Source organism: Rhipicephalus microplus, chromosome 1, assembly GCF_043290135.1.
Source record: "Rhipicephalus microplus isolate Deutch F79 chromosome 1, USDA_Rmic, whole genome shotgun sequence".
Taxonomy (NCBI): domain Eukaryota; kingdom Metazoa; phylum Arthropoda; class Arachnida; order Ixodida; family Ixodidae; genus Rhipicephalus; species Rhipicephalus microplus.
In genome coordinates this window covers 68,142,546-68,157,637 of record NC_134700.1, presented here as the reverse complement: position 1 = coordinate 68,157,637, position 15,092 = coordinate 68,142,546, and the positions used below count along the sequence as shown (strand labels likewise).

General features: G+C 45.3%; 2 protein-coding genes across 8 annotated transcripts in view; both read left to right on the top strand.

The window, feature by feature from the left end:
• LOC119178743 (uncharacterized) overlaps window positions 1-15,092 on the top strand; it is a 168,873-nt gene that overhangs the window by 72,394 nt on the left and 81,387 nt on the right. For 6 of the 7 annotated variants that reach the window (XM_075875543.1, XM_075875588.1, XM_075875394.1 and 3 more), the window contains exons 7-8: window positions 1,336-1,509; window positions 9,429-9,522. In XM_075875543.1, the coding sequence (XP_075731658.1) occupies window positions 1,336-1,509; window positions 9,429-9,522 (268 nt within the window). The remainder of the gene's footprint in view (window positions 1-1,335; window positions 1,510-9,428; window positions 9,523-15,092) is intronic. The other variant, XM_075875630.1, reaches the window with a different exon arrangement.
• LOC142774745 (zinc finger BED domain-containing protein 4-like) lies at window positions 2,412-4,997 on the top strand. The gene has a single exon (XM_075875753.1). It carries the CDS (start codon window positions 3,147-3,149, stop codon window positions 4,980-4,982), a length of 1,836 nt encoding a protein of 611 aa, XP_075731868.1. The 5' UTR covers window positions 2,412-3,146; the 3' UTR covers window positions 4,983-4,997.

Here is a 15,092-nt window from a genome sequence, read left to right as displayed (position 1 = left end):
TGTTAGAATGCTAGGCTTTTCACCAGCAGACTATGTCATCAGATTATGTAATATATATAACTGGGAAACTACTTATGATATTGCAACGAAACTTCATATGTAGTCATTCGGGACACTCTTCAGTATGCCCGCCAAATTTCATTACTCTAGGTCAACAAACAAAAACGTTTCTTTCGATCGCCCCCTTCCCGCTTAAGTTTATTTGAAGCCTAAGGTGCGGAAACGACAATGACGAAACGAAGAGAACACACTCATGCAAGTTGTCACCGTTGTGCCTTACATCTGTATTCATTCGAATCTAGGCCGACCCTGATTCTAAATAGTCCCCCCAAAAGTCCGAAGCCTGGAAAAAAAAAAAAAAAAAACTTACCTCGAATCTAGGCTGAACGAAACGGGGAAGACAGCGTTCACAAAGAAAAAACATTTATTGAGCCTGAAGATGAAACAAAGCAGTTGATTCGTGATGCAAATAACTCAAGAAACATACAGCTACTAGTCCTGTTGTGTGTTTCTTCGTCGTCATTTTTTTTTAGCGGTGCTTCTATCATGAAGATGCTGGGTTTGATAATGCTGCGCTCAGTCGTCATCGCTGCTTCCCCCGTCGCTGACTTCCTTGCCGCTGTCTTCAAATAGTGTGTGATCCCGCTGCCATCAAGCGCATTGGATATGCCGCACTTCTTGAAAGAGCGCACAGTGAAAATTCCCGGGTTGTCCTCGCACACTGCAGACCCTCCAGCAACGTACATTTTTTTTCCGTGCACTCCAAAGTCCCTCCCGGCTTGAATGTCAGATGACAACTTTGTGCTAAGAGATCTTTACTTTTATAAGCGGCACTATATAATGACATCGCCTGGTGCCGTTAGGCTGTGCCACACACAGACCACTCAAAGCGCGACTCGGAATAAATGGCTTGCCTAAACACTTGTCGCAAACTTCAAAATCGCGGCCTCACGTGGGTACTTAAGCCAGGTGTTGGCTTAGCTATTAAAAGCTACAATATCATCTAGGTGGTGCTTGTTGGGCATCACTTTTTGCAAAGAAAAACAGGGCATTATTCAAAATCCTCGAATCAAAGCTGACCCTGGAGTTTGATTCGAAGAAATTTGAAAAAAAGTCGTTGGCCTAGATTTGAATAAATATTGTATTTGAAGAAATATTCTAAACCAGCACGCCTAGTCTGCCATTCTTACATATGTTGTACACCCTTACCAACCTGCCCCACACGCTGTGTTTCCCTTGCCATGTTATGTGCGTGTGATTTTGTGGCATGTTCCAGCATTCCTCCAGTGAGTGTGAGGCTGCTGTCAGTTCATGGTTGTGCTGGCATGCGTGCAGGATGGCATCTTAGTGAATGGCCGCTGCTCACCCCCACTGGCCAAGCGTCCCCGCTTAGACGTAGGACTGAAGATTGACGAGCAAGAGCAGCAGGCTCAGGATGCCTGGGATGAGTACACGGCCCGTAACCGGTCTGTCGTTGTCGACACCTTCCAGGGACAGTTTCGCAGCACGGTGGGTGCTCTGATTTATTAGCTCCTTATACTGTGTATTCAGGCATTCAACGTTGCCCAAGCTGTACTTTACTTTTATACAACTAACTTCATTTGGAAAAGTGGTTAGATGCACCTAGAGTTCTCCAAAATAAGACTTTTGGAGATGGAAACAGTGAGCCTAGGTAGCTTCGCACTAGTATTTCTATAACTTTTTCCTCAGGTCTCCTTGAGCACCTTCATTGCGACCCTTTGAATGTCTTTCACAAGATCGTATATGTGATGCGCTTATTTTTTTTTTGGAAACGGAAGAAGTACCAGGTCAGTTCAAGCTGTAATGGTGGCAGTGTGGTGATGCTTGCCTGGCCAAAAATTTGCTGACGAATGGGGCCACTGTCGTGGGGTAGGACTCGCGAAGTCACTAACTTTCAACGTGTGTGCAGCTTGCATTAACTGGAGCAGTTCCATACCAAAACATGCATGGTAGAATTACACTTATACAAGCCTCATGCTGTAACAGAAATGCTTGTATCACCAAAAAACTAGCAATATCCATGTTTACACCACGATGTACACAAGAAACATTTTTTGCGGTCAAAAGAACTCAAGTTTTTCTGACACGCTAATGAATCGGGTAGGGAGGGCGCAGCTGCTTGCCGGGAATGTGTGCGTTAAAGCTTTGCTTGAGGCCAACTGGAGACTAAGTGCTGAACGCTGAAGCACTTAGTGTCTTTTTATGACCTTAATGCCATTAACTAGGTGTGTGCGAATATTCGAAAGTTTCGAATATTCGTCGAATATTAAATTCGCACTATTCGTATTCGATTCGAAAAAAGTGTATTCGAAAAGTTCGAATCCACTTCGAATATTCGACAATATCGAATATTTGATTGGATTATCATGGGGAAAATAGCTCTTCTTTAATATTTCCGCTGGGTTCAGACATATTAAAACGTTGCCCAGAGGGGCGATAAGCGTCAGAAGTGCACGGAGGCACTATGTCGGCCAGCGACGGTCAACAATCAGCAGCAAAGTTGACGTTCGTGTAAACGTATTGCAAGCTTTTCTTATGCCGCCGTAACGTGGTGCACTACCACACGTTCACTATGCGGGACCTCGTGTGCAGGAACGAAGCTTATAACCGTTGCCGCGTTGTCTCATCAAAACATCGCTTGATAACGCACGACCGTGCACGCGCGTGCTAAAGCAGAAACTTCGTCACCGTCGGCAAACGGTTCGGTTAGAAAACATAATAAGTGACAAAAAAGTTCTAGTGGTAATTTGTACCATGACGTCGCATTTATTTCCTTTTTCGAGGAAGTTCCGCACGTGAGCAGTCGCACAGTTATACAACAAGCTAGAAAGCGGTTAGTCTCAACTCGGGATTTTATTGCTAAGTTACGTCGTATTTCCGGCAAGTATGCATTAAATAACTTGGACTGCATTCTAAACATATTGAATATATGAAACGGTAATCATGCGCTGACCTTTCAGTTTTATATATCTGTATATGCATATAAATATTTTTCGTGCTGGCCACCAGAGCGCCTGAGTAGTGGTAGTGTGCCATGTAGTGCACAGTGCTACGTTAGTAGGGTCAGCGGCGTTGGCTAGTGCTGTTAGCCGCTACGATCAGTTCTGCTAGCTGCCATAAGTGCCATGGCAGATAGCGGAGGCTATGACGACTCGCCTGTGAAACGGAGGAACAATCAAGACACGGCGCCGAAACGAAGGGAAAGAAGCGCTATCTGGAAGCACTTTGTGAAGACATCGTCGTCGTTGGCGCAGTGCAAGACATGCGGCGCAACACTTAAAACGCCGACGGGTACGACTAGTCCTCTTGTTAACCATCTAAAACAGCACCCAACCGCGATGAAGGAGTACCGGATGACTGCAGCAGGTGCGCCAGAGAAAGACCAGTCAATGATATTTGATTTTGTGCACCGCACTGACCCTTTGTCGGAAAAGAAAACTCAAGCACTCAATGCCAAGGTGGCTGCCACGGTAGCGCTTGATTTGCAACCATATAGTTTTGTTGAAGACCACGGATTTAAGGAACTCATGGCAGAGGCTGTGCCTAACTATCGCCTACCGTCGCGCACCACGCTTTCACGTACCCTTGTTCCGCGTTTGTTTGATGACACACGGAAGAAAGTGAAGGACGAGCTCAGCAGTGCTTTCGAAGGGGGAACATCTGCAGTCACCTTTACCAGCGACATGTGGACATCACGCGCCAACGAGAGTTATGTGAGCTTCACTTGCCACCTTCTCACTCCAAGTTTTAGGATGAAGTGGTTCACGCTTAACACTCGCCACATGGAACTTGTTAGCCACTCCGCCGAAAACATTGCGCAAATGCTTGTCGAGATGTGCGCGGAATGGGAAATACCGGATGGCTGCCGCAAACACATCGTCACAGATAACGGACGCAACATCCGTGCCGCGGTCAGAAGGCTCCCGTGGACTGAGCGTGCGTGTTTCGCCCACACCCTGCAGCTAGCAATTCACGATGCAATCTCCAACACACCGTCAATTGGCCGTCTGTGCAAGAAAGCGAGGCACATCGTGGGCCACTATAAGCACAGCTCGTCTGCGCAAAAGAGATTAGATGAGTACCAGAAGAAGATGGGCAAGGATCCACTTCGTCTGGTGCAAGATGTAGATACGAGGTGGAACAGCCAATACCTAATGCTGTCCCGCCTCTTGGAATTGAAGGAGGCTGTCTCTGTTGAGCTGGCAACGTCAAATTGCAGCATTGATGGTCTCTGCTCAGCAGAATGGAAAGAGGCTCTTGAATATCTGGACGCACTGAAGCCCTTATATGATGCAACTGTGATAACTAGCGCAGACAAATACCCATCACTTTCCACTCAGATACCAATTATTTTTGGTATGCTAAGTTGCCTCAGCAACTTTTGCGGCACAACAGGCTTTCATAAGGAACTGGCAAGGTCTCTCAATACCAGATTCCCCTTATATACCGAGGACAAAGAAGCATGCTTGGCTATGTTTTTGGACCCACGCTTCAAGTCAACGGTATTCAGAAACAACAAACAAAAGTTGGTGTGGCTGAAAGATCTGGTGCTTCAGGATGTTGCCCTATGCCCTGCTGTGGAAGTCGTGCAGCCAACAGCAAAAGTGCAGGAGCCACAACAGTTTGTGCAGCCATCCTCTGATGTTTGGAGTGCATTTGATAATCTTGCAAGTAGTCAAGTAGCAAGTACACCACTGTCTACTTCAGAATGGGAAATTAAAGCGTATTCTGAAGAAGCCCTACTGAAGAAAGACAGTGACCCATGTGACTGGTGGCGGACTGTGGGCACCTTCAGATACCCCATTCTGGCAAAGCTTTGCCCCAAGTACTTGCCCATACCAGCCACTTCAGTTCCAAGCGAGCGTGCCTTTTCAGTAGCAGTGGAGGTTGTCTCTGTTCGGAGGGAGCGCCTCCTGCCTGATCATGTGGAGCAACTCATATTCCTCCATGATAACATGTAGTCATTATGTTTCATAATAACAGCTAGTCATTATTTGCATTGTGTTCCAAATAACAGTGTATGTTGTGTTAACAGACAGGCTGTTGTGTATTTTTTAGATAAATACATCTTAAATTATTGTTACTGTGGAGGCATTTGTCCTTTGATATTCGATATTCGATTCGATATTCGAACATGAATATTCGTATTCGATTCGTATTCGAAAAATTTTATATTCGCACACCCCTACCATTAACCTATCACTGTGTGAACTGGGTACCTTCAGAGCTGCATAGTCACTAGTGATGATCACGTTGATAGTGACCTCTATTTCATGCGCAGTGGTTATGGGATACGGTAGATTCGTTTCAGCCTGTCTACACTGGCTGCACACATGCCTTCAAAACTGCGGTGATGATTGTCTATGATTGTCTCTACCTCAATTCTGATCGTAGCAGTTGTGGCAAGCAGCGCTTTTGCTTTATGAGCATTGGATGTGAGCGCACCTTTAGAGCTTTGTCGTCGCCATAGATGATCGCATCGATGGCGACTGCAGCGTCCACAGCAGGAATAACATGTAACAGCAGGGTTCCCAATACATGAAATTCTACAGAAGCTATTCCCGGACCGATGAAAAGCAGCGTAACAGCGAAGTTTCACTGTATATGTCTACAATCATATGCTGAGAAGGTACCAAGGTTGATGGTTACTCTTTTGACACTGGTCTGTTATAACTTACTGACACGACCAGTTGTTTATTTTTTGTGCAAGACAAAAACAATGCTGCCGAACTTCTAGGCGAGTTTTACCACTGCGTAAGCAAGCAGCATAGGCATCCAAAGTAAATAAGCTTATTTTCTCGCAATTTCACAACAATTATTCATTATTAAGGGGAGACCCTGGTGTTCTAAAAAAATTTTCTGTTTATTATTGTATTCAAATGAAATTTTCAGGCAACGTATCTTTTAACCTGCTGTGAAGATATATGCAATCCGTTTTCTTTTATCTCAAGTAGTTTTAGAGATATTGAATAAATAATGAATAGTTGGATTGCCCAATTATTCTGCAATTTAATCATTAAATATCCTTGAACACTTTATATGGACATAGTCTAGAATAATCAAGGATCACAACTATACTATCACTGTAATTTTAGCTCTATTTTTATAAAAGTTATTGCCATATGTAATATAATGGTTGGGAACATGGGAATTTTCATGAGATTTATCAGCGCATAAAAAATTTTCTCTTGACTAAATACAAATTTTAGTAGTCTTATTGTGTATAGGAACTCGTAAGCTGTCAATTGCAACAAGAATCGTTGAAATCTGATCACTAGATCAAAAGATACTGTGGGCAACAGTATAGCACATAGGCAAAAAACTGATTTTGAGAAAACACAAAAAGAAGTTTGAAGACTATATATAGGTTTAATTCTTGCCAAAAAAGCAACAGATGGGAGCCCTTTTTGCTCTAGAAGCCACCAGGCTCATAATCACCATCGCTCTCTTTCACACGCCTCTTCTTCATGGCATTCTTGAAGTCTTCTGCTCTGGTATGCTTTTTGTCACATGCCGCTAGCCGCTGCTGGTCCTTTTGCAGACATCTTTCAACATCTGTGTTGCCTTGGTTCAAATGCAGCTCCTTCAAAATGGCCTCAGAAGCACGTTTCTTTCCAGCATTGAACCGAGCAACCGCTTCCGCAACAGCAGTTTCGACTGTGAAGAGCGAGGCATGCTTGGTTTTCGGTACAAGCGACCAGATCACTGAATGAAGGCTCTCATTCGAGTTTTGAGTTTTGCCTCTTTGGCAGCGCTCCAACAGCTTTCGATCTGAGAGGCGAGTGTACACTGGAAGGAGCGCTTCTGCAACATATTCCGGGAGGTTGTACCGATGCTTAGGAGGAGCCTGCTGCCTTGCCACTGCCTTGTTGTGGGCACACCATGAGTCTTCTCCCTTTGGGCACCGTGAATGTTGTGGCTTTGCATCAGTAGAAGTCACATGATAGTAAGTGGCAAGGACAGCATTCTCCATCTCATCGATGTTTCCCTGGTGTGCCTTGAGTGCCCAACCATAATAATTTGTAAGCTTCGTTACAAGCTCAGCAGTGAGCTTTCCTTTGCCACTTAGGCTTGGCGGACCTTCCCCCTTGCTCTTCTGCAGGAGGTGTCTCAGTGCAGCACCCATCCTTTTATGTATATGATTTACGCAATCCTCCTTTTCGATAGCCACGAAGCCATAAACTTGCTCCTCCTGAAGGCTGTTGAAAGCGCGGCTATCGCCATCGCACAACATTGTTGTGTAGCGGAATCCATGCTTTTCGAGGGACCGGCGAAACAGAATTTTGGCAGCCTCCACCTCCATCTGGCTAGGCTTGCTCGAAGAGTTTTTTTGGCACTTGTGCCGAGCTCGCCACTCACTGCATCGAGGGTCGTCGTCCTTGGGGCCAATCTCGCAACCCAAACAGAAGTTCGAGAGAACTTTAAAGTCCAACACATACCCCGAAAACAGTTCTATTACAGTTCCCTCACAAATGTGTGACAAGTGGCCACGAGTGAGCCAAGTCCCGTCATAGGAAACTGCGATATTGCCGGGGTTCCCGAAATTCAGTTCAGAATAGATGGCCTTCACAGCTGTTGCGCACTCGCTCATAATAACCGCGGATGCGTTCATCGCGGCAGGGTTCATCTTGGTTTTGACGTAGCCTTGGTACGTTTTGTTGTGCATTCCACGGCGAGACACATTCAGCGCCGAAAAAATGTCGTTTAGCGCGGTCTGCCCATTGCCCGTGCTCATAACTGCACGAGCCGCAAGCACATTCACTTCGAAAGGGTTGCAGGTCGCATTTCCCCCTGCTCTCGGCGAGCTCCATCCGGCGCTGACATCTCCGCAGACGGCACAGTTCACCACTATTCTAACTGCCAATCCGTACTCACGGTCGCCCCGTGAAACGTTCAATGGGCCAGAGCAGAATTCGCATTTCGCGCACCGAAGCAGTTGGTTCAGCAGCGGTAGGCTTAGCAGCGTAAACTCGGTGCCGGACCCCCCCTGCTTCCGGGGAATCTCCGATAAGCGACCGCTTTCGGCGGGTAGCTGATAACGAAGACAGCTTCTGTCGTTGCTCTTCCGCGCGATGCTCAATTGCCACTTTTTCCGCTTCTGTCACAAAATGCGTATCGACACGCGTTGTCCTCGTGTCGTCGGCCACAGGCATCGCTTGCGCGACTGCAGCTTCGGTAGATATCGTACACTCGCTGGCGCATGTCGCGGAGCTCGTCGCCGTCGATTCACCCGACGCTGCTTCAGGTATCCGAGACCGACGCTTGCGTTTTTTGCCGTAGGCATGAGCTGTCGCGAATTTGCGTCGCCCGCCAGCCATCGTCGCGTCCGAACAATTTGTGACAAGGAGTCGCGCATTGTTGCACACAGTCGGGCAGACGAAATTTTCGGTCGTCCAATCGTAGAGCAGGATTTGCCCCACGTGGTATAAACGCGCCAATGCCGTGCGAGTATTCCCTCCTTTTCGGGGGCGTGTAGCTCCATAGTCGCCAGACTTAGAGTTGTTTTCTCGCTAAAACCGGATTGCTGAAGAATTTAGCTTTCAAATGATTCCAAAATGGCCGTGCTGCGGCTAACGGTTTTCGCAGACGACGGCATTGAAATTGCCCGTTTTGGGGGCGCGTTTTCGAGCGAGAGTGATCATAAAAGTCTCCTTAGAACGCAATAACAAAATAAATACTAATCGGAACGCGTTAATATTCCGGCAATAGATTCTTTTGGACGTCGAGATTTCAAAAAAAAATATTTTGAAAAATTGATTTTTTGGCAATTTTTTGCTCTAAAAGACCCGTGTCTCCCCTTAAAGATGTGATAACATGTTTTGCAGATTATGCAATGAATATTTATTTTATTTGGTGTTGAATATTGGCTTGGATGCTACAAGTAAACTCCGTTATAACAGGCATTGTTGCAATGAGCATTTGTGTGCAAGACATCAGTGTGCCTGGATGGAAATGGATCAGAGTTTTCAAGGAACACTTCATATCAGAAAGAAGTGCTTCTCCGTGTCTTTTGTTGAGGGTTCAGCAATATTCTTCAGAAGGGAAGAGCATTGTTAGCATTGATAGGAAGGACGTACCATCCGACATAACAAAATTGCTATTGCTGCTGTGCCTTCTGTAAGATGACTGCACCATGAAGCACCACAGTAGAACCTTGTTAATACTTTCCCGCTTAATACGATTTCCCTGCTCCTAAGCTTGCAATCATGAAAACTAAAAACAACCCGATTCAGATCGTACGATTTCGATATTACGTTTTCCCAAATTTTTTTTTTTTAAATACATCATCGAGGGTCTACTGAAGTTGAGTTTCAAAATTAGTACAATTGTTCATATTCTGTTATGTGGAATGTCATTTTCTGAGGCAATGCAGGATCTTGTGGAACCCGCTCTCTGGTTTGTTGCAGGTGGTGTGCTCTGAGTGTGGCCATGTTTCGGTGACCTACGAGCCGTTCATGTACTTACCCCTCCCACTGCCTCATGCCATGGAGAGGCAGATCGGTAAGAACTACAGTTGTATGAACAGCAAAGTCTTGGGTGCAAAGCGAATTCGAATATTGAAGTGTGGATGCGAATAGACTATTTTTCAAATATTTCTAAAATATTTTTTGTATGTTTTAAAGTGAAACAAAAGTTGGTGAGGATTCCCAAATATATCCTTCTTAGATGGCAGCCTGAAAGTGTTTCTTTTCACTAGGTTGATAAAGCACTGGCGAGTTGGTGTGTCATAGCTATCTTATCAAGAATGAGGGAATGCAGTGGCTGAACTGCATTTATGTACATGGTTTTGTGCAACTAAAGTGTTGCCGGCAACACTTTACAGATGAAAGGCAAAGATGCTATTTTCTCATCCTCTCTTCCTCTTTCAACTTCTGTGGAAGCCCAACTGATGTGGCGGACAAGGGTGTGCTCCCTTCGAGTACGGAGTTCCAGATGTGCCTTGTAGACGTCAATATATAAGAACACTTGAAATTTTGGAAGCTTCAAGACCTTTGGTGTCAAATTTTTTTAACTTCCTGCCTAAACTTAAGGGCGACATGGGTCTATTTTTCAACTGAATGTGATGAGAGTTGGCATGCTTACTTAGTTTGTTCGCCTAATTCTAAGACGTTATTCTAAAGATGTTATTATATTGCTTTCGTCGCGGTCAGCAACAGCGCAAAAAATTGAGCACTTTTGGGAGTCAAGTGGTGCAGCGAGGCAAGATGCCAGCAAGTCAAGACTTAGAATTCACACGAAAGCCTCCAATCCGTGATTTGGAGGTCGATATCAAAGGAGTAGCATGCTTCTCTTTTTGCTGTGCAAGCTGCTGCTGCAGAAGCTATGCTGTGCTTCAACACGGGCAATGTCAATACATTTGCTGCAATTCTAGAGCAGCTCGACATCACAATATTTAGCGGCACATGCCTGTGGTCTAGGGAGAAGGACTGTTGCCAGAGTGCAACCTCAGATGAATAGAGAGAAGCGTCTCAAAGTCTGAGAAAGCTGGTCAAGAAGAAGCATAAGGATGGGATGCATCCATATTGTGCCCCTGGTGCATTTTCATAAGATTTCAATTAATTTTATTAGTATTTTTAATAAAGGTGTTTTGAAACGTTTTTTTTTTCCTCGTTTTCTCAAAACGTCAATTTAGGCACATTTGCCAAGTTGTAGAGAAAATAAGTTCTGTTCCATTCGAGCCATCAGCATAGTTCCTTTTTTTTCCATAAAGATAAATGCATACAGTATGCAGTAAGCCTATTTCAAAGGCAACATACAGATAACAAAATTTTTAATTGGGTCACATGCATGACAGGTGAAGGTGGCTTTTTTTCTCTGAACATTGATGTCTTCTAACTACTGTTTAAATTGGCCCAGCGAATTGATTTATAGCATATTGCACTCCTTAAACATCCTACATTGTTTCTTCACTGTCGCCAATGGTTTGGTGCTTCCTTCTTAGTTGCTAATTAGGCTAAATTTTAGATGCTAAAAGGAGCCAGGTTTTACATTGATTGTGTAGTGTCCTGGAAACTACTTGACCTATCAAAAAAGTAATTATATCTTTAGAATCTGCACATCTAAATAAACAAACTGTGAAAATTTTATTCAGATCTATACATAAATGAAAAAGTTGCCCATAAAGTAGCCAACTCTCTTGTAGCCAACTCTCCCCACTTAAGGGGAGAAGTGCCTTCGGCAATGAACTTTCTTGTTTCTGGTTGGATGATGATGAAAATTGGCACAGGCACTAAGAATCGCGTCACCGTGCATTTTTAAAATTAAACCTCGTGGAGGGGCTGGAAGATTTATAAAATGACAAAAATAGTTGGTAATAACTGTATGCACTGCCAAATGTATGTTGAAGGGGGCTGCGTTCTCAAAATTATTTTTTTGCAACACTAAAATTTGTAGTTAACGCTTTCTCCAGCGACACTGCATAGAGGACACTTGCACTACAAACAAGAAACATTATAAAAAATTCTTTAAGGAGTAAAATGAAAAACTAATATTGCAGCCCCCTCAAGCACAGTTCAAGGAGCGTTAGAAAATAAACGGAATCAAAATCTGTGCAGTGGTTGCCTAGATATCTGCTCCACGAGCTGAGCATAATGCCAAAACAGTATTGAGAAAACTGCATTTAATGTTCCAACTTCTTTTTACATCTCTAAAACACCTAAAAATTGTGATCTCAGGTTTGTCTTGTGATATTTGACTTCTCAGGCATCTGGTCTCTGACCAGTGTGCCTTGGTTGCTTTTTGTTTTTCCCCATAACCTCCTTTTCATGATTTACAAAGAACAAGTACGAAATTTAAACCAAGTTTTTTGTATGAAGGAGGGGTGTGATAGGCATAACAGAAAAGATTGTAATTGAATAAGGCCATATACTGAAATGATTACACATATTTCATGTGCTGAAGTTGTAATTAGTGTAATTAAGTACTTGATTACAAATAATCACTGAGCATTACTTTTTTTGGAGAGAGGTTTATTTGCATCAGAAAAATGGATCACACCATGACGGCCTATGCCTTCTTTTCAAATAAAAAAGTTATTGTCAGAAGACTGGTGGCACAGGAATTTTTAGTATATTTAAGGGGGGAGGCTACCCTGGAGACCGAACTTTTTATTTTTTAAGATATCTGGATGAAACTTTCAGGGGTTGTTCACTACAATAAAACTAGCACAACTGCTAAGTTTCACGAAGCTGTGTTTCTTAGTTCCAGAGTTATTGAGGTTTAACTGGGTGCTTCACATGGGTGCCTGAGGAAGAGTCGTGAGAAATCCCAGGACATAGTAGAAAGCTGAAATTCATTGTGGTCATTCCTTGATAGCTATCCCAGGGCGCTACAAAGCCGTTTTTTTAATTCCCCCCCCCCCCCCCCCCCCAAATTTTCACGCAACTTTGAATTTGATGTAACCAGTAATGACCAGATTCATCAAAAATTAATTGTTTATTATAAATTAACAGCACCAATTTTCAAAAAAAGGAGCTTGTTACGCCCTTGCAAGGTCATTCAGGAACAGAATAAAAAAAACGGCACACAAATCTGATGAATGGTTTTCGAGTTCTTGCTTTCCTCAGTACCACAACTAGCAAAAAAATCCGTTCTGAGAAAACAGGCCGAGAAAGCTCAAAACACGTGTTTTTTTCAAAAAGCTCCAGCACAGTAGCTAGAAGTGTCCTGGCGCACTCTTTTCTTTTTTTGCCTGGCCTTCATCTTCTCTTGGTGTCTTTTAGAATTCTTTTTTAGGCGTAAAGCGTCTTTTTCACGAGCTCGCTGGATGGCCAGATGACCTGGTTGAAGTCCAATGGAGTCCGATATCACTTGGGTTGCTTTGCAGCAGCCGGCATTGTAGCGCAGCACTGCTTCATGCAGTGCTGTTTCTACCGCGATCAAGGATGAGTGTTGTTCCTTCGGCATCAGAGACCACAGAATGGAGTGGAATGATTCTGATGCATTTTGCGTCTTCGCTCCCAGGCAGCGCTGAAGAAGCGACTTTTGTGACAGTCTTTCGTAGATGGGCAGCATAGCTGCAGCGACATAGTCCGGTAGGCTGTGTTTATGTTTTGGCTGTGGCTCACGCTTTGCCTCTGCAGCTCTATGGCGGCACCACGATTGAGCCCCCTCTGGGCAAAGTTCATGGTGAGGGTCCTGGTCAGTCGATGTGACGTGGTGATATGTTGCCATCACTGCACGCTGCATGGCTGTTAGGTCAGTTGAATTGTTTCTCAGGGCCCAACCATAATATCCTGTCAGCTTTTCAATGAGGGCTTTAGTCAGCTTCCCCTTCCCACTCAGTGGCTTATCACTTTTCTGCACAATGTTTCGAAGAGCACTTCCAATCCTTTTGTGAACATGGTTCAGACATTCTTCTTTTACAATTGGCACTAGCCCGTACACATTCTCTTCTGTGAGGGCAGCGAAGGTACGGCTGTCTCCGTCGGACACAAGAGTGGTGTACCGCAGGCCATGCTTGGATACAGACCGCCGAAAGAGAGTCAAGCCTGCCTCCACTTCCATGCTTCCCGATTTTGCGTCTGTGTTTTTCTGGCAAATGTGGTGCTTCTGCCAACTTTCGTATGCTGCATCTCCAGGTTTGGGCCCTGTTTGGCATCCAAGGCAGTGGTTTGAAAGAACTACAGCATCCAAGATGAGACCTGTAAAGAAGTCAATTACCGATCCCACTCCGATGTGTGATGTGTGACCCCGCTTATGCCATGTGCCATCGTACACTACGGTGATGTCCTTGCAGAAGCTGGGGTCCATTTCTTTATATGTTTTGATCACTGCTGTGGCAGAATCAGCATAAAACTTCTCCAAAGCGGTGGCCTCTGGCTTCCTGAACGTCTCTTTCAAGTGCTTTTGAAACGTCTTGTGGTGAAGACCTCTGTAAGACACGTTCATGGCAGCCCAAAAGTCATTAAGAGCTGTTTGCCCCTTGCCTATTTGCTTTATAGCCATTATGGCGCGGACATTTACATCGAAGGCCTGCGTGTCCTTTTTGCGGGGTGATGTCCATAATTTATCGACGGTGCCACAAGAGGCGCACACAACTTCAAGTTTTGTTGCAAGTGCAAGCTTGGTGCTCTCTCGGACAGTCATAGTACCTTTCAAACATTCTTTGCACACTCTGCGGCTGAGCACGACGTTAAAGATGTTCATTTGAATGAGCGAAAAATGTTCGCCCTCACTTGTCACTGCAGGTGCAAGAGCCGGCTGCATCAGTTGAAATTTCTTTTTCGTCGCCGGCGTAGACTCGAGTTCAGCGCGAACGGCGTCACGACGTTTCGCATTCGCATCGATTTCTTCCTTCGTTAGGAAACGCGTCCGCAGATGAAGCGACGCTCCACTCACGCTCGATGGCGGCACCGATTCAGACGAAGTGCTGGGTCCGGCGATATCAGAAGCACTCGGTGTCACGCTCGATGGCACCGATTCAGACGAAGTGCTGGGTCCGGCGATATCAGAAGCACTCGGTGTCACACTGGATGGCATCGATTCGGAGCACGTGTCGAGCCCGGCGATCTCGGAAACACTCGGTGCATTTGCGGCTCCAGCCACACTCGATGTGTCGGATTCTCGACTGGCGACAGCCGACAACACAGTTCCGTCGCTGCAAGCGTCTACGCAGTCGGCACCCGCAGCAGAATAGCGGAATTTCGATGATCGTACAAGCCGCATAGCACGCCTCTCGCACCGGACTTCCGCACTGACTTCGGCTTCGTTGCCGGCATCGCCCGCAACAACAAAGACGAAAGGCACAGAACTAGTGCAAAAAGAAAAAAAAAAACGAGAGAAAATGATCGAAAAGATAGCACAAGGCGAAGAGCGGCTCGTAAGCAGACGTCTGTCGAGGCGGACGGAGCAGAGAGCAACAACGAAGCGAGCGCGCTGGACGCGCCATTGAGAGGAGCGACCGCCCCCGCTGCTGCACAGCAGCCAATGGCGGGCACGCTTTCTCCCGCGAGATATGAATGCGCTGCTCTAGCCAATCAGCGCTCCGCATCGCATCGCGGGAAAACGCCAATAGCGTCTCAACTGTGCTGCCGACGCCATTTTGCAAGGCGGCGAACGAGAGAGAAAGA